This window comes from Babylonia areolata, chromosome 8 (assembly GCF_041734735.1).
Source record: "Babylonia areolata isolate BAREFJ2019XMU chromosome 8, ASM4173473v1, whole genome shotgun sequence".
NCBI classification, from domain to species: Eukaryota; Metazoa; Mollusca; class Gastropoda; order Neogastropoda; family Buccinidae; genus Babylonia; species Babylonia areolata.
This window is the reverse complement of record NC_134883.1, coordinates 16,144,527-16,161,878: the sequence shown is the minus strand read 5'-3', so window position 1 is coordinate 16,161,878 and position 17,352 is coordinate 16,144,527. Positions and strand designations below refer to the sequence as shown.

Here is a 17,352-nt window from a genome sequence, read left to right as displayed (position 1 = left end):
TAACTTCGGGCTTATTGATACGTGTTTGTAGTTTTAAGGAATGTTATTGTTTGCATTGCTTGTGATATTGTTTCCTTTTGATCAGTTCTCATTGAAATTGTTTTTGCGTTTATCGCCTTAACGTTAAAATTCATGATTGCTGTATATAGCTTGCCATAATGAATATGTTTGCAGATGTGTTCGTATGTGTTCGACGGTACCTGTCAGGCCGTACGTGTCCGGACTGTTTACTTCCCTGTCTGGCCTTACCTTCCCCCTACCCTGCCTTGCCTTACCTTTACACACCTTACCTCCCCTTACCATGCATTTTCTACCTTGCCCTGCATTTTCTTACCTTGTGATGAACAGATTGAATAGCCTTGCTGCATGTGTGTCCTCTGGCTGGATGATTTCCTTCCTTTCCCTCTGCCTTCTTCCTCATCTCCCTGCCTCACCTCTCCAATGTTCCTCAAACTTCATTTTCTCGAAGAAGACAGAACTCATTACTCAATGAGTACCCTCTACAACCCTTCAGCCTCGCTTCTTTTCTGTCACCGAGCTCTGAAAAGGTTAACTTGGCGTTAAAAGTACAGAAAAAATAATATATCGATCGAGCCATATCGATCGGCACTTCATTGTTTTACAATCACTATGCAGAGCTGTCAAAGTTTCAAACGCTCCCCGCCTTTATCACGATTTTTCGGCTTCGATGAGTCGTGACAAAATTGCAAGACACATTTTCGGGGGTAATGTACACGATAGTCATTGCGGACAAGTCCAGTTCCTTCAGCAAGACTATGACTGGTGGGTGGGACGCGTTGTCCCGCACTGAACAGTGCGACTGTAGGTCCGATCACCACCTGCCTCTCTGATAGTAGACAACATTAAAGACAGAGTTTTTTTAATTAAAAAGGAAAGGTTGCTCGTCATAATCCGTGAGAACGCATGCTCATCTTCGGAAGTAACAACCCCCGAAAACAGAGTATGGCTGCCTACGTGGCGGGGTAAAAACACGTAAAAGCCCACTTGTGTACATACGAGCGAACATGGGAGTTGCAGCCCTCGAACGAAGAAGAAGAAGTAACAGATATTTCTTTCCAAATAGTTCCGGAAGTTCGCCTCGTTTCAACAACTCGGGAAAGTATTCAAACGCGCATGCGTAGTGCGTGTTAGATGTTGTTGTCAGATACCGGACCGCACGTCAAAATTTGATTCAGACGATCGTTCGTGGACACAATACAGTGCGTGGCCAACACTCGGCTTCTATCACAGATTGACATAAGTTTACATTTGGGCCAACAGCAAAGTGAGAGCTGTATTATCAATGGTTTCTCCAGTCAATGGGAAATCATTTACAGCTTGGTCTTTTGTGAAGGACTATGACTCTCAAACTAGGAGGCAAAATTGCACTGGCTCTTGGTGCTGCAGCCTTAGGGGCTAGTTGGCCTTTAGGAACAATCCCAGTGCTGACTGTCCTAAAACCCTCTTGGTCGAGAGAGTGGGGATGTAACTTGGGCAAGACACTCTCCACTATAATCAAATTCTAGCCCAAATAGTCGGGACAGCAGTTGCCTCCTCAGCTGTTCTGATGGTCATAGTCGGACACGACTGACTATCATACAGTGCGTGAACGAGGGTCTGTGCCATAAGTCATTCTGTAAATGAAATCTTGCGGCTTCCTTCACCACCTTTCAGTGTCTTATCGCTGACTGTTGTTGGAATCCACATGCTGACAATGAATATGAATATGCTAATAAGGGAATCACCGCCCTTGGTGGCTACGCTGCTTTACGACGAACGACCACCTGGGCAAATGTAGACAGTGTAAGACCTTCACACCGAGTGTAAAGCACAATAGCCTTTCTGTGCCTTGAGTCATCTTTGAAAATATGTTTCATATGAGTCAGAACAGTTTAAAAATATATTCCCACTATATATTCAGATTGATTGCCCATTACTTGCCACTCCTGGCAGATATGTGTATCAATGTAACTTCCATACTAAGCATGAACTGAAAATGGTAACGTGACAGGTATTAATCAATGTGACCGTATGTCAGATAGATGTGCTAAGTTTTGTGAATAAGGTGAATAAATGTAGCATGAACCTGACAGTTGACACATTTTTTACTTCTTTGAGTGCTCTTCCCAGAAGTGTATTGCCATTATGTTTCGAATGTATGGCAAGAACCGATTTCTGTATCAGCTCTTAAGCCAAATTTGGTGTTGGCAAAATATTTCAAGGCAAAATGAGTTAGTTAAATTTTAGTGCATTACTCAGACATTACCATTACGTTTTCTTAGGAATACGAAATGTTAATGTTAAAAGTTTAGACGTAGTTATCTATTGAAAGCATTTTTTTTGCTACCGTTTATTGTATCCTTGTCATGTGTTTATATGATTTTATTTGAAAGAAAAATAATATAAGTATGTACTATGTTATTCAAGTTGTCATGTACGATTCTCAGCATTATACAATGTAAGTAGTCCGCTCCACTTGAAATATCAGTTTGTTTATTTGTTTTGAACCTTTTTCTCCTTAAAAGAAAAAAAATCCGACAACGTGATTATGTGAAATATGTGTTTGTCTGAACCACTTTGTGATAAATAGACAAACCATTGAAAGTGTACACACACGCGCGCGTGCACGCACACACACACACACACACACACACACACACACACACACCACCACCACCACCACCACCACCACCACCCGAAAAGTCACCTGACCACCCCCACTGTTCCCACGCTTCCCCCAGATGGCGGAGAAGTGGGAGAGGTTCTCTGAACGGTTCAGCAAGGTGCGCGAGCAGCTTGACTTCAACAAGGTGACGGCGGAGGAGAACTTTGACCGCGGCCACAAGATGACGAAGAAGGACATCATCCTGCAGATCGTGGTCATTCTGATGGTGCTCATCTCCTTCTGGTCCTTGACCTTCCTGCTCATGGAGGTCGTGTCCTTCGTGGTGGAGATGGGTATCTACACTCTGATGGGCATCATCGTCAACGCTGGGGCCCTGCTGCAGTACATCACTGGTAAGGGGGGCGGGGCAGTGGGGGTGGTTTCTCTCTCTCTCTCTCTCTCTCTCTCTCTCTCTCTCTCCTTTCCTCCTTCGTCTCCTCTTCCTCTTTCTTGTTCTCCTCCTCGTCCTCCTGAACCTTCCTGTTCAGCCTCCTCCTCCTCCTCCTCCTCCTCCTCCTCTTCTTCTTCTTCTTTCTCCTTTTCCTCCTCCTCCTCCTTCTTCTCCTCCTCCTCCTTCTCCTCCTCCTCCTCCTCTTCTTCTTCTTCTTCTCCTCTTCCTCCTTCTCCTCCTCCTTCTTCTTCCCCTCCTCTTCCTCCTTCTTCTCCTTCTCCTCCTCCTTCTCTTCTTCTTCTCCTCCTCCTTCTTCTTCTCCTCCTCCTTCTTCCCCTCCTCCTCCTCCTTCTTCTTCTTCTCCTCCTCCTCCTCTTCTTTTTCTTCTTCTTCTTCTCCTCCTCCTCTTCCTCCTCTTCTTCTTCTTTTTCTTCTTCTTCTCCTCCTCTTTTTCTTTTTCTTCTTCTTCTCCTCCTCCTTCTCCTCCTTCTTCCCCTCCTCCTTCTCCTACTTCTTCCTCTCCTCCTCCTCCTTCTTCTTCCCCTCCTTCTTCTTCTTCTCCTCCTCCTCCTCCTTCTACTCCTCCCCTTCCTCCTCCTCCTCCTTTTACTCCTCTTCTTCTCCTCCTCCTTCTTCTTCTCCCTTCTTCTCGCCTTCCTTCTCCCCTTCCCCTTCATCTGCTTCTTTTCCTCATTCTTCTATTCTTCCTCCCCCTCCTCTTCCCGTTGCTGTTTTCCCTTTTCTGCTGCTGTTTCGTGTTGTTTTCTCCTTCACCGCTTTGTTCTGCTTGTTATCGTTATCCTACTCCTTTTTCTCCTCCATCTACTTTTCCTTCTTCCTCCAGTATTCACGTTTAATCTGTTCTCTAATATGGGTTGGGTTTTTTTCCCCAGTGATGGATTGTGCAAAGTATTCATTTTGGCCACACGGGCTGGCTGTCATTTATCACCAGACCACTGTGATGCGCACCCATGTTAACCGATCTGGGTCAGATCTGTTACATCGACTGTCCAACGTCTTTCACTCGACATTTGTGCTGTTCCCTTTGCATAATCTGCACGAACGCGCGCGCGCACATACAGGCATTTACACACACACACACACACACACACACACACACACACACACACACACACACACACACACACTGACACACATACAGAGCATTAATACTCTTGACAATTTTTCCCCATGTCCCATGTCTTGTTCATTGCATCACACCCCCTTCCTTTTTCGTCTGATATAACTCTAAACGAATAGACGTAAAATCGGCGAACAACACACGCACGCACACCCCCTTCACCCCTTCCTACACACACACACACACAGAGAGGGAGAGAGAGAGAGATCCGTATGTTTTGTGGCTGATGACACTGGTGCATTCTTACAAGGGACAATAATTGCAGCAAGTGACAATGATGGTGTGTAGAGACATGATTCACGTGCTGTGTGCTGTGTGGTTCAGTGGGGTTCCTGGTGCTGATGTACGGGCGGGCGTCGTTCAGCGACGTGCACAACACCTACCTGACGTACCACAAGAAGATCCACGGCATGCTGATGGACATGAAGAAGGAGGAGATCAACACCATCGCCCGCCAGGAGGCCGTCGACCAGGAGAACACCGCGCTGCGCGTGCAGGGCAACATGGCGCAGTCTGTCGACAACCCGGATGTCAAGTCAGCCGCCTTTTCTTATCTCCCTTGATATTGTATTAGTAGCGAAAATAGCATTGTCTGTTTTGAAGGGAAAAAATTGATTGTTAATGTGTATTTGTTTGTTTGTTTGCTCGTATGGGCTTTTTGTGTCTACTTTTGTTGTTGTTAACGTCACTCTTGTTATTTATATGATGTGTGTAAAAGGTGTTCATGTATAATGTTTCAGTGCTCTCAAGGGGCACGTGAAATAACTCCTTCCCTTTTCCTTTCCTTCAGCCTTTTGAACATAGCAGTGAGATGGCCCCCTTGGATAAGGCAAGGAGCAACACGGTTTGCTTTGGTGTGTCACAGTGAAGGAAGGATGGGGGTAAGGGCATTGATCTAAAATTAGGTAAATAGCCCACGTCTTCTTTGAGCCCCTATGCTAACTGAAGCCAGCGGAAGTGTTCAATCAGCCATTTTGTTACTCGTGTCAGTATAGCACGAAGGGGTAACTTCGTATCTGTAAGCGAGCGCTCAGCTGGCTACGGTGGCTGCTTCACAGCAAGCTGTCACTTGTTCGCGGCGTTAGTTAAGCTGACATTCCTGTGTGTGACTCCACAACAAGTTTGCGCTACGTGTCGCTGCACTGTTTTCCTGTAATGACTTTGGTAAATAAACCATTGGCAGACATCAATTAAGGCACAACATTCGGCATGTCGTGGGGGCAAGCATAACACGATTTCATCGAAGATTCATATTTACAGTTCAGAAACTGCCACCGGTTAGTAGACGACTTCTCAACAGACTGACAGCCGGATACGAGTTTTTGTTAGTATGGCGTCCAGTTGGCTTCAGCTTTCCTGACCAATGAGCTATCCACCTATTTTCAGAGCAGTGGGGGTAGGGGTGCACGGAAAACGAGGGAGAACGGGGGTTGTGATACAGTCGAAAGAGCACTTTTATTTTCAAAACAGGTTTGACTGAATAAGCGAGTAGATGCTTTTTTTTCCACCTTTTCCTTCAGTTTGGGAAATAAAATCATGAAAGCAATGGGATGTTAACACCCAGACCAACCTGAAAAAAGGGAAGAAGCGTGAAAGGGAAAAAATGATGTGAGAAAATGGAAAAGAAATAAGGGGGGAAATGAAATCGCGTTATACAGTGAAACCCAACCAGTGCATGCTGTTGCATTGTATAGCATTGCAATGTTTTGTATTGTACTGTTGTGTTGTCGTGTTCTCGGCTCCAGAAGGGTTATTGCACGTGCATGGTTTCCCGGTGTGTGCAGACTGGTGGTGAAGGAGGGCAAGCCGTTCTGGCGCCTGTCCAGCGTGCTCATGTTCCTGGACCGCCAGGACACGCCCTTCACGCCGGAGAAGTTCTTCTACGACGCCATCTTGCTCAACTACTACGGGGCGCCGGGCCCGCTGTACAAACACTTCCTGGCCGCCTTTTTGAGCTTTGGCAAGATCCTCGTCTTCCTCTTCTTCGTCTTCGTCGTGGTGATGGCCTTCGGGGACGCCTACAGCGTCTCCACCACCAACCAGCTGCTGGCCACGGCGGCAGGGGGCTTCATCCCCTTCCTCTTCCGCTTCATCTTCTCCACGGCGGGCGGACTGCCCTCCCTTCACACGGACAGCGTGCAGTTCCTGACGCAGTTCCACGCCGCCATCAACCGCTACACGCAGTCCTGGCCCATCTACGACATAATCCCCATCGAGTTCGGCGAGGGCAACCCGCGGGACTCCCTCATCCTCAACAGCACCGGCCTCACCGACACCGACGCCACCTCGCCCGCCGACCACATCCCCGACACCAGCGACGTGCGGGTGGAGATGGAGGAGGTGGACGAGGATGACGGGGGCGGGGTGGACATGGTGGTGGATGTGTCCACAGCGGAGTCCAGACGGCGGGGTCCCCTCGGATTGCGGGAGGCGGGGTCGGCCTCCATGCTGGCTGCTGACAGCTTCGGTCGCGCGCCCGTCTACCGGCCCCCTGCCGCCCGACCCCATGCCCCCCGACCCCATTCCGAGGAACGGGCCATTGACGTGTAGACTGACTGGCTGTTTGATTGCTGGCGGCAGGTTACTCCACAACGGGGACTCCGCCCAGTTCACACAGCGCTCATGTTTGTCTTCACAGCAACTTGGCAGCAACTCTCCAGTCTCTACAGACTTTCTCATGCACATAATTCTTGGTGGTAGCGGATCTCTAGCAGTGCTGGCTGGTTTATGAACTGATTTTAGTAGACAATAACTGAGCTCAAGTTGTTTGGAATTTTGCATCAAGATTGCTAAGAACTTGTTAAAAGTTTTACATCCAGAAATTAAGAACTCGTTATAAGATTTATATTAAGATGTTGAGAGTTTGTTACGAGTTTTACGTCAACATTTTTAGAGTTTGTTAAAAGTTTTACATCAAGACGTTAAGAACTCGTTTCAACTTTTACATGAAGATAATAAGTATGTTAAATGTTTCATATAAATACTTTACGAATGAATCAATTCATGTATAAAGAAAGAGTGCTTTAGATAACGATTAAATACAGTTTTATAACTAACCCTTAGATTTATGAAATACGCTTAAGGAAATTTTATAAAGTACCTTTAAGAACATTGTTTCCCGTTTTAGCTGACCTTTTCAATGAAACATCAACGATGGGAAAATGGTAAAACTCTGGGGGGAAAAATCATGTTTCCCCCATAAATTTGTATTCTGGAAACACCTGCTGAGGTCAATGCGCTACGAGTTTTAATGACAGCTTTCTATAAATACCGTTCATGCACAATATCAGTAAACCCAAAGGTTTCCTTCTATTGGCCAGTGGGGGGGGTGGGGATGTTCCTCCGTTGCAGCTTCCCAACTGAAGACTAGAAGTTAAAAAAAAAAATGGATTGTTTTCATGAAGATTGAAAGCTGTAAAAGTTCTCACCCAAAGGAAAAATTACATGCACGACCATTCCACCATTTCTCAATGCAAAAATCAAAGATGTTTTAACTTCTGGAAATACAAATGTATTATCTGTTTATGAAATCACCAGGACCGTATCAGTGGCCCCACCATCACACAACATGACATAAGCTTCGTTTGCCATAAACATTTGGATTTATGCTCATTACATCAACTTCACAAAGGACAAATTACAAGGTTTTAAAATAGCCGAGAATGTTTGCCATATTCGAGATAAATATGTTTTTTCATATATCTACTTGGAGTCTTATGTATGTAAATAGATGTGATTTTGTGGTGATCCATTCATAGATCAGTTTATAGATTTTTATAGTAAAGTGTAGTTCATGCAAAATGTGACGTTTTTGGTGTTTTTTGTATAGTATAGTTTTGAACGTTTCTGCATTGCAGACGCTAGAACAAACGTTGGGTTTTTGGAGGAGAAAAAAAAGGGTTAGTTTGTTGATACGTTTCTTGTTTCGCTTACTTCTTGTTGTTCAATGGATGCCCTCATGTGAATGAGAGCTGACACATTACATCTGTCTGCTTTTTTCTTTCTGTTTTTGTCGTTGTCAGTTGTTCATTTCAGAGTTATACAAATTCCCGAACGTTGTTACGGACCACAAAGTATTACACCTGCCACAGTGTGCTCCTTTCAGCAAATTCGTTTTGTGATGCTCACACGGAATCCCAACAGCTATACTGTTGTATTATTATTGTTGTTGTTTTTCTCTTTGTGCATACAGCTCAGCTTTCAAGGAGTATACACTGCTTCTGATTATAGACCTAAGCATTGTGTGATTTTGACTGGCTTTTGTAATCATTAGAAATCGGTTCAGACTATATTTTTAAAAATCGATCTGTTCTTATCTTTATGTTGAATCGTGACAAGTTTTACTCGGGCTGTAATTTTCAGAATTTGTCGAAGAAAATAATGTTAAAATGATGCCTAATCATTTGATCGGGGAAGCATTGAGAAGAAAAATAAAACGGTTTCCATTCAAGCTAATGTGTAACGAAAACAGGAACATTTTACTCACTGGAAGCTTATATGTCTGTCTTTCTATTTGACACTGTGTGGACTTTGTGAACAAATCTAAACACCTACATATATAGTAATATACTGTTCTGTAGATATCTGCGATTATTGTCCTTTTCCTCTTCAACATCTTCACCACCCACAACGTTATTACAGTGATTGTTGTCATCATCTTCATTATTACCGATCGTCATCAAACTAAAAACAGATTCACTTAACATAATTATTCCGTATGTTTCTTTGATAATGTTAGCAACTGAAAGTTAAGGCAAACATGAGTATTAAAATCCGGCAAACGTGATTATGGTCGGGAATTGACTGTCGGAATGTCAGTTTCGATGTTTACAGACGTAGACCTGTGGTACAGTTGCCTGTTTGGGCTGTATCCTGAAGTAGGAATGGTACATTATGAAATAGCTATTTTAACCCCCAAAAAATATATCCGAGTGTGTGGTGGAGAAACGCGAGAATTGTTAGTCCACAACGTTGGAGGTGGTTTAAAGATTTGGAGACAGTATTCAACCCCCCATGTTGAACAAAGATGTTCTTGTGATGTTGTCTCTGTGTTTAATTTGAATGTTAGGAGAATAGCCTACCTACTTGTAGTACCACACAAACTGCGTTTATGTCTCGCAGTCGGTATATACCGAACAAAATACTGTTATTAACATGATCAGCATTTTGGACTTTAGCTTCCACAGTAACTGATTTATTTGCAGTTGATGTATGAAGCAAATCAAGCATTATTATATTTGTTTACAGAAGACAAAATATTTCATCCGGCGCATTGCGCTCACTTCCCAGAAGAGATGGGTTGAAAACCGCATGATTTCTTCCACTTGACACCACCCCGTTAACTTTTGTAAAGGGTGTGTGTAGGATTCGGCCTGCCTGTCTATCGTAGTCAGCTGTGTATGCCAACATTTCTTCCCTGGTCAAGATCCACGACGGCCCGAAAACCGTGTCCGGCGTACTGTCGTGAGACAAATTTGTAGTTGTTTGGCATTTCTGGGCAATGCAGCGGGCGACTGTCAGAAAATGTTTTTACTGGCAGTATGGCAAACTGGCCGAACATAAGCTCGGCTGTGGAGATCAGCAGATATGGTGTCTGCACGTGGACTGTGGGTTTTGGTTGGTTTGATTCCTTTTTTTTCTTTCTTTTCTTTCTGCCTTTTTTTAAAATTTTTGTTTTCATAATAAAACCATTCACTCAGTGCTGGTAACATGCCTTGAGTCAAACGAATGACACAAACCATTGATGGAAATAGGCGTCACCATAACTGTCCACTGGTTTTCATTCAGAATACGTCCAGAATGATCAAGACTGGATCACGGTCACCATACATGTGGCACTGTTTTGAATAATAATAATAATAGTAATAATAATAGCGCTGAATCTTGTGCACAGACAAATCAAAGCGCTTTCGCACCAGTCAAGTGCCGGAAGTTGTTCAGGCCGAGAGAATTGCACTTTTTCTTCAGACAGTGGTTTTCATTTTATGTAGCGATTGTCTGGCGTTTGTCGGGTGCTATAAGTCATTATTCAATTCAGAGCAAATTTGATGTTGTCATGTGTGTATCTGAAGGGATGGGGGTAGTGGGTTGAGGCTATGCGTACACATGCGTGTGTATGTGTTTACACGCGCACCCGTGTGTGTGTGTGTGTGTGTGTGTGCGTGTGCAATTGGTTTATGAGTATATATTTCATCAAACGATTCTTCGGTCTTTAGCTGAGCTGCGTATTATTGTGATGTATCTTTTCACTGCTTCATTTAAAAGATTTTTGTCCCCCATCGTTTTCAACCTCACTCTGAGATTTGCACGAAATTGTACTGAAGACAGATTCACGTCTGTTAGTTTTGATATCATCAGATACTTTTAATTTTGTAACTCATTGTTATTCTTTATATTGAAATTTCCCATATTGCTAAAAACACCAGTCAACAGATTGAATTGCTATCGTGTTTTAGACATGTAATTGTTTATTCCATACATCGATGTGGTGTTCAAATACATGAATATCTGGTGGTTTTATTCCATATGGAGGTTTGATATCACGGCATGTTTAAAGTAAATCGATGTTTTACATTCTACTTTTACAAATGTTATACTATAATTATCATTATTCCGTTTGAATGTGTTCACTGAATATTACCTTTTCATCATATCACTGTGGAAGCTGTGTAAATACTGAAGATGTTTAAAGAGTTCACAGACATTACGAAAAGCATCAGTGCGTTATGTGAATAACATATTTTTGCGGTTTTTGTATGATTACAAACAGTATATTGACGTGGTTTTTTTGTTATATTATTATTACAAAAAACATTGAAGTGTGATACAATGAACAAAATTATAGATGCTGTCGTGTGTATTATCTGTCGTTTATAATGACTCAGACGACACAAACAATAAGGGTGACGCGGTAACAGAGTCGGCTGCACGTTGGACTTGTGGTCCAGTGTGCACCAGTGATAAGAATTCGAGTCCCCATTTCGGAATGGTGTTGTGTGCCTGAAAAAGGCACTTCACTCCGATTTTACTCAGTCCACCCAGGTACGAGTGAAAACCTGTGGAAGTTTAAAGCGGCGGACGACATTGTTGAGTCCGTCTCTTAATGTCGAGCGATAGACACAATGACTACAGATAATTTTTGGCAAAATATCCGCAAATTTTCCCTTCAAGAAGGAATGCATAATGAGCAGTGTTCACAACAAGGCGTCGATGTTCACCTGCCATTCACACAGAGGAACGGAGGGGATGAAATTTGGATATATATATATATAGCCGAATAATTTATTGCCTCGATGACCGTAAAAGGCAGTGGGACCGCCCCCGTCTCCCCTCACACACGCACACCCCCCCTTTTTTTCCCATGGTGGTTGTCTTGCATCTTCAAGATGTCGACATTTTATCCACAGGATTTGACAGCACCTTGAAAAAAAGCTTTGATTGTCAAGGGCAGTTCAAAGCAATGTGTCGTCAGACTGAAAAAAAAGTTGACATGTCGCAAATAAGGAACGATGTGTTATTGATATGTTCACAGTAAACGAACCGTGTGTTGTTGACGTGTTGCTGTTAAAGAACAATGTGTTGTTGACGTGTTGCTGTTAAAGAACAATGTGTTGTTGACGTGTTGCTGTTAAAGAACAATGTGTTGTTGTTAAAGAACAGTGTGTTGTTGACGTGTTGCTGTTAAAGAACAATGTGTTGTTGACGTGTTGTTGTTAAAGAACAGTGTGTTGTTGACGTGTTGCTGTTAAAGAACAGTGTGTTGTTGACGTGTTGCTGTTAAAGAACAATGTGTTGTTGACGTGTTGCTGTTAAAGAACAGTGTGTTGTTGACGTGTTGCTGTTAAAGAACAGTGTGTTGTTGACGTCAGTGTTGCTGTTAAAGAACAGTGTGTTGTTGACGTGTTGCTGTTAAAGAACAATGTGTTGTTGACGTGTTGTTATTAAAGAACAATGTGTTGTTGACGTGTTGTTTTAAAGAACAATGTGTTGTTGACGTGTTGCTGTTAAAGAACAATGTGTTGTTGACGTGTTGTTGTTAAAGAACAGTGTGTTGGCGTGTTGTTGTTAAAGAACAATGTGTTGTTGACGTGTTGCTGTTAAAGAACAGTGTATTGTTGACGTCAGTGTTGCTGTTCAAGAACAGTGTGTTGTTGACGTGCTGCTGTTAAAGAACAGTGTGTTGTTGACGTGTTGCTGTTAAAGAACAGTGTGTTGTTGACGTGTTGCTGTTAAAGAACACTGTGTTGTTGACGTGTTGCTGTTAAAGAATAATGTTGTTGACGTGTTACTGTTAAAGAACAGTGTGTTGTTGACGTGTTGCTGTTAAAGAACAGTGTGTTCTTGACGTGTTGCTGTTAAAGAACAGTGTGTTGTTGACGTGTTGTTGTTAAAGAACAGTGTGTTGGCGTGTTGTTGTTAAAGAACAATGTGTTGTTGACGTGTTGCTGTTAAAGAACAGTGTGTTGTTGACGTGTTGCTGTTAAAGAACAGTGTATTGTTGACGTCAGTCTTGCTGTTAAAGAACAATGCGTTGTTGACGTGTTGCTGTTAAGAACAGTGTATTGTTGACGTGTTGCTGTTAAAGAACAATGTGTTGTTGACGTGTTGTTGTTAAAGAACAGTGTGTTGTTGACGTGTTGCTGTCACAGAACAATGTGTTGTTGACGTGTTGCTGTTAAAGAACAATGTGTTGTTGACGTGTTGCTGTTAAAGAACAGTGTGTTGTTGACGTGTTGTTGTTAAAGAACAGTGTGTTGTTGACGTGTTGCTGTCATCGTTGTTGGGTTTACACACGTCAGACTGTGTAACCCCTCGTCACGGTCAGCAGGGCTACACATCATCAACTGGATTCATTGGGATTGGTCTTTAGCTGGTCGTGCCTGTTGCTTTTCTTTAGCTTTTGAGGAACGTTGTGGCACTGATTGATCACTTTTCTGTCTCTCCAGCAAGACTGGGTGTTCTAGCCATATATGTCGTGTATTTTTTCTTCTACCTTCTTTTTTCTTTTTTGGTTTGATGCTTGTGTAGACCGCCATCAGCAGAGATACAGCCATACAGAATGTGTGTGTGTGTGTTTGTGTGTGTGTGTGTGTGTGTGTGAGAGACAGAGAGAGAGAGAGAGAGAGAGAGAGAGGAATATTATCATCGGCCAATAATACTGAAAATTGTGACCTTTTCATTTTTAGAGCATTTTATTGAATGAACTATTTTTCACATAATTATAGGTGCACATTACATAAAAATTTGTGATTTTATATTTTTTAGTGTGTTACTTACGGATTTTTCATGATCGTTTTTATATAATCATATGACTGCACATACTGTTCATTGCTAGTTTCATCACTGAAGACTTCCTGCGAGTGTTATTAAGTGTGTAGAACGTATTTGCACCTGTTCGGTGTTCTTTTTTTAAAATGATTTTTTAATGCTGGTTTATAGCAGTTTGAAGATTTGAAGATCTCCCCCAACCACACGTTGTCATTTTCAAGGATTAATTTTGTGGGGACTTTTTCCCTGCAAGCAATACTCAAAAGGTGGTTTAATCTTAATGCTGAATAGCTTTTCTTTGTTAATCATTTATACGCCCCCCCCCCCCCCCCTCATTGTATCGGCTAATTTGTTTAGTTCATCTGATCATGTTGCTCTTTTCCCTGAAGTTACAGGACGATTGACTAATATTGGAACTGACAGTTCAGCTATTCCTATGTTCAAAGTATCGATTACAAATTGTTCTTTCTGGTGTTTGATGCCTAGATGCCAATAAGGACCACCTGAAAGCTGTTTAATTGGTGTACTTTTGCCAGAGGTGTTGTTTCCATATATACCTATATCTGTATGTATGTGTGGGGGGCGGGGGGTTTGGGGGGGGTGTATGTGTGGGTGTGTGGGTGTCATTGTCATCCATCTAGCATTGTCTGAGGAGATTCTGATGTAACCAGCATTTTCATTCAATCATGAGAGATAATATTTTGGGAAAAAAACCAACAAAAAAACAAGATAAGTGTATATTTTGTTACTGTACTTTTATTCCTGAAGCGTCGTCATAAACTGAGGGGGGGGGGGACTGGGGGCGGGAGGTGGGGGCGGGGGGGGCAGCAATTTCATTAACTAAGCACAACAAGTCGCCAATACATTAAAAGCGTTACAATGCATCATTCATATAGGAAACCAACAAATGTAATGTCGATCGTGGCTCCCCTTCCGTGCGAACAAAACAATTATGATCAGGGGAGATAACGTAAAACCTTGCAGTTCTGCTCCTGGTATGGAGACAGGTGACACCATTATTGTTGTTTTACTCGGACAGATACTTCTGACACTTAGATAAAGAAGCGGATGAGATGAAAGACATATAAATCTTAAAGTTATTTAAATATCCAACAATGGGATGTATAAGACAACCACTGATGGGAGCCCGTTTCATTAGGATTCAACAAAATACGAAAAAAAAGAAGAAAAAGAAGAAAAGCAACCTACGGTCACTGACGCTCAAGAAAGTGTACTGAACTGACTGGCAGCTTTAGGGGTAAAGAAAACAACAACAACAAACAAACAAAAAACAAAAACAAAAAACAACTGACCAACTTAAAAAGTAAACCAAATGAAAACTGAACACAGATACCAACACAGGAACTGACGACGCTCAAATGACTAGACTGAGAGAAAATTTGTTATAAACTGGGTGCATTTTCCACAGATGAAAATGTTCGCTGTTGCACTACACTGGTCAACTTCATGAGAATAAATTCTAATAAAATTTTAGAACTTCCAAAGAATGATCTTCGAGAAAACTAATGGTCTACAACAGGATAGGTAAAAAGAAAATGATGAAGGTCTTAAGCATTTTTTTTTAATATGCAGAAGAAGAGAGATACATTTACCAACAGACTGTCGGTGATACCCGTTCACTTTGTACATGCTTGAATGAATTGTCCAGCATTTTGCCGGTCGACAGAGTCAGAATTAATAAGCTTATTGAACACATTGACTAATATTGGACCTGACAGTTCAGCTATTCCTATGTTCAAAGTATCGATTACAAATTGTTCTTTCTGGTGTTTGATGCCTAGATGCCAATAAGGACCACCTGAAAGCTGTTTAATTGGTGTACTTTTGCCAGAGGTGTTGTTTCCATATATACCTATATCTGTATGTATGTGTGGAGGGCGGGGGGTTTGGGGGGGGTGTATGTGTGGGTGTGTGGGTGTCATTGTCATCCATCTAGCATTGTCTGAGGAGATTCTGATGTAACCAGCATTTTCATTCAATCATGAGAGATAATATTTTGGGAAAAAACAAAAAAAAACAAGGTAAGTGTATATTTTGTTACTGCACTTTTATTCCTGAAGCGTCGTCATAAACTGAGGGGGGGGGGGGGATGGGGGGCGGGAGGGGGGGGCGGGGGGGCAGCAATTTCATTAACTAAGCACAACAAGTCGCCAATACATTAAAAGCGTTACAATGCATCATTCATATAGGAAACCAACAAATGTAATGTCGATCGTGGCTCCCCTTCCGTGCGAACAAAACAATTATGATCAGGGGAGATAACGTAAAACCTTGCAGTTCTGCTCCTGGTATGGAGACAGGTGACACCATTATTGTTGTTTTACTCGGACAGATACTTCTGACACTTAGATAAAGAAGCGGATGAGATGAAAGACATATAAATCTTAAAGTTATTTAAATATCCAACAATGGGATGTATAAGACAACCACTGATGGGAGCCCGTTTCATTAGGATTCAACAAAATACGAAAAAAAAGAAGAAAAAGAAGAAAAGCAACCTACGGTCACTGACGCTCAAGAAAGTGTACTGAACTGACTGGCAGCTTTAGGGGTAAAGAAAACAACAACAACAAACAAACAAAAAACAAAAACAAAAAACAACTGACCAACTTAAAAAGTAAACCAAATGAAAACTGAACACAGATACCAACACAGGAACTGACGACGCTCAAATGACTAGACTGAGAGAAAATTTGTTATAAACTGGGTGCATTTTCCACAGATGAAAATGTTCGCTGTTGCACTACACTGGTCAACTTCATGAGAATAAATTCTAATAAAATTTTAGAACTTCCAAAGAATGATCTTCGAGAAAACTAATGGTCTACAACAGGATAGGTAAAAAGAAAATGATGAAGGTCTTAAGCATTTTTTTTTAATATGCAGAAGAAGAGAGATACATTTACCAACAGACTGTCGGTGATACCCGTTCACTTTGTACATGCTTGAATGAATTGTCCAGCATTTTGCCGGTCGACAGAGTCAGAATTAATAAGCTTATTGAACATGATATGGCGGTAGTGTCGCAGGCTATAATCTAGCATAAAATTATATACTATTTCCGAAAGGAGAATGTTGGTATGGTTTGTCACCCTATGAACTCATTTCATCAGCGAAAGGAAAGGCTCATCCATCAGTTCCATTTCCTGTCAGTGAGTTCTGCTGTTAATGGAATGGAATGAACACCGCGTCAACGGCGTCAGGGGAAATAACCAAATTAATGGTCATGCCGAAATAGCTTCCCCTCAAAAAGACCGCCAGATTGTAAAAACAACAAAAACCACACACGCATACAAAAACAAAACAAAACAACAACAACAAAAAACCGAAAACAAACAAACCCAAATTACTGAAAATTGGTCCGGAATTGATCACACGTTACTCGAATGTATCATTTCACGAATCAGTGATTTTGACTGTCACAGGTTGTGTAGGTATAGTATAACACACATTCAATCGCGAGAAAACAGATTCAACGCCATGGGGGTGATGGTGTTTATTGAATTTTTAGTTTCTAATAATTTGCTTGAAAGTTTGAATTTTTATATATTTTATGTTTGCATGGCATATATATATATATATATGCTCTTGTTTGTGTGTGAGCGCACAGGTGTGTGAGTGTAGGGGGGTAGATTTGCGCATGTAGTGCCAACCGGATGAATTTGAGTTTTTCTGTTGTGTTTAGACAAATGCCAGTAATGCTACCCAGTGAGTTGTGCATACCTTACCCGTTTGAAATTATTTTGCTTTTCAGTTCTTGTGTTCGCAGTTGGCCTAAAGAGAATTTCAGTCGTCCAGACTTCAAAAATGTTCACTGAAGATCTGGCTGCAGTGATGCCAACTATATGTAAAGTATGCTTTGTGTTT

At 42.0% G+C, this 17,352-nt stretch overlaps 1 protein-coding gene across 5 annotated transcripts in view; it reads left to right on the top strand.

Moving 5' to 3' along the window:
• LOC143284575 (uncharacterized) overlaps window positions 1-15,171 on the top strand; it is a 51,273-nt gene extending 36,102 nt beyond the window's left edge. For 3 of the 5 annotated variants that reach the window (XM_076591387.1, XM_076591386.1, XM_076591388.1), the window contains 3 exons: window positions 2,742-3,018; window positions 4,522-4,732; window positions 5,982-15,171. In XM_076591387.1, the coding sequence (XP_076447502.1) occupies window positions 2,742-3,018; window positions 4,522-4,732; window positions 5,982-6,747 (1,254 nt within the window). In that variant the 3' untranslated portion in view covers window positions 6,748-15,171. Of the gene's footprint in view, window positions 1-174; window positions 211-2,741; window positions 3,019-4,521; window positions 4,733-5,981 lie in introns of all 5 variants that reach the window. The other 2 variants (XM_076591385.1, XM_076591384.1) reach the window with 1 other exon arrangement.
• Window positions 15,172-17,352: the final 2,181 nt, after the last annotated feature.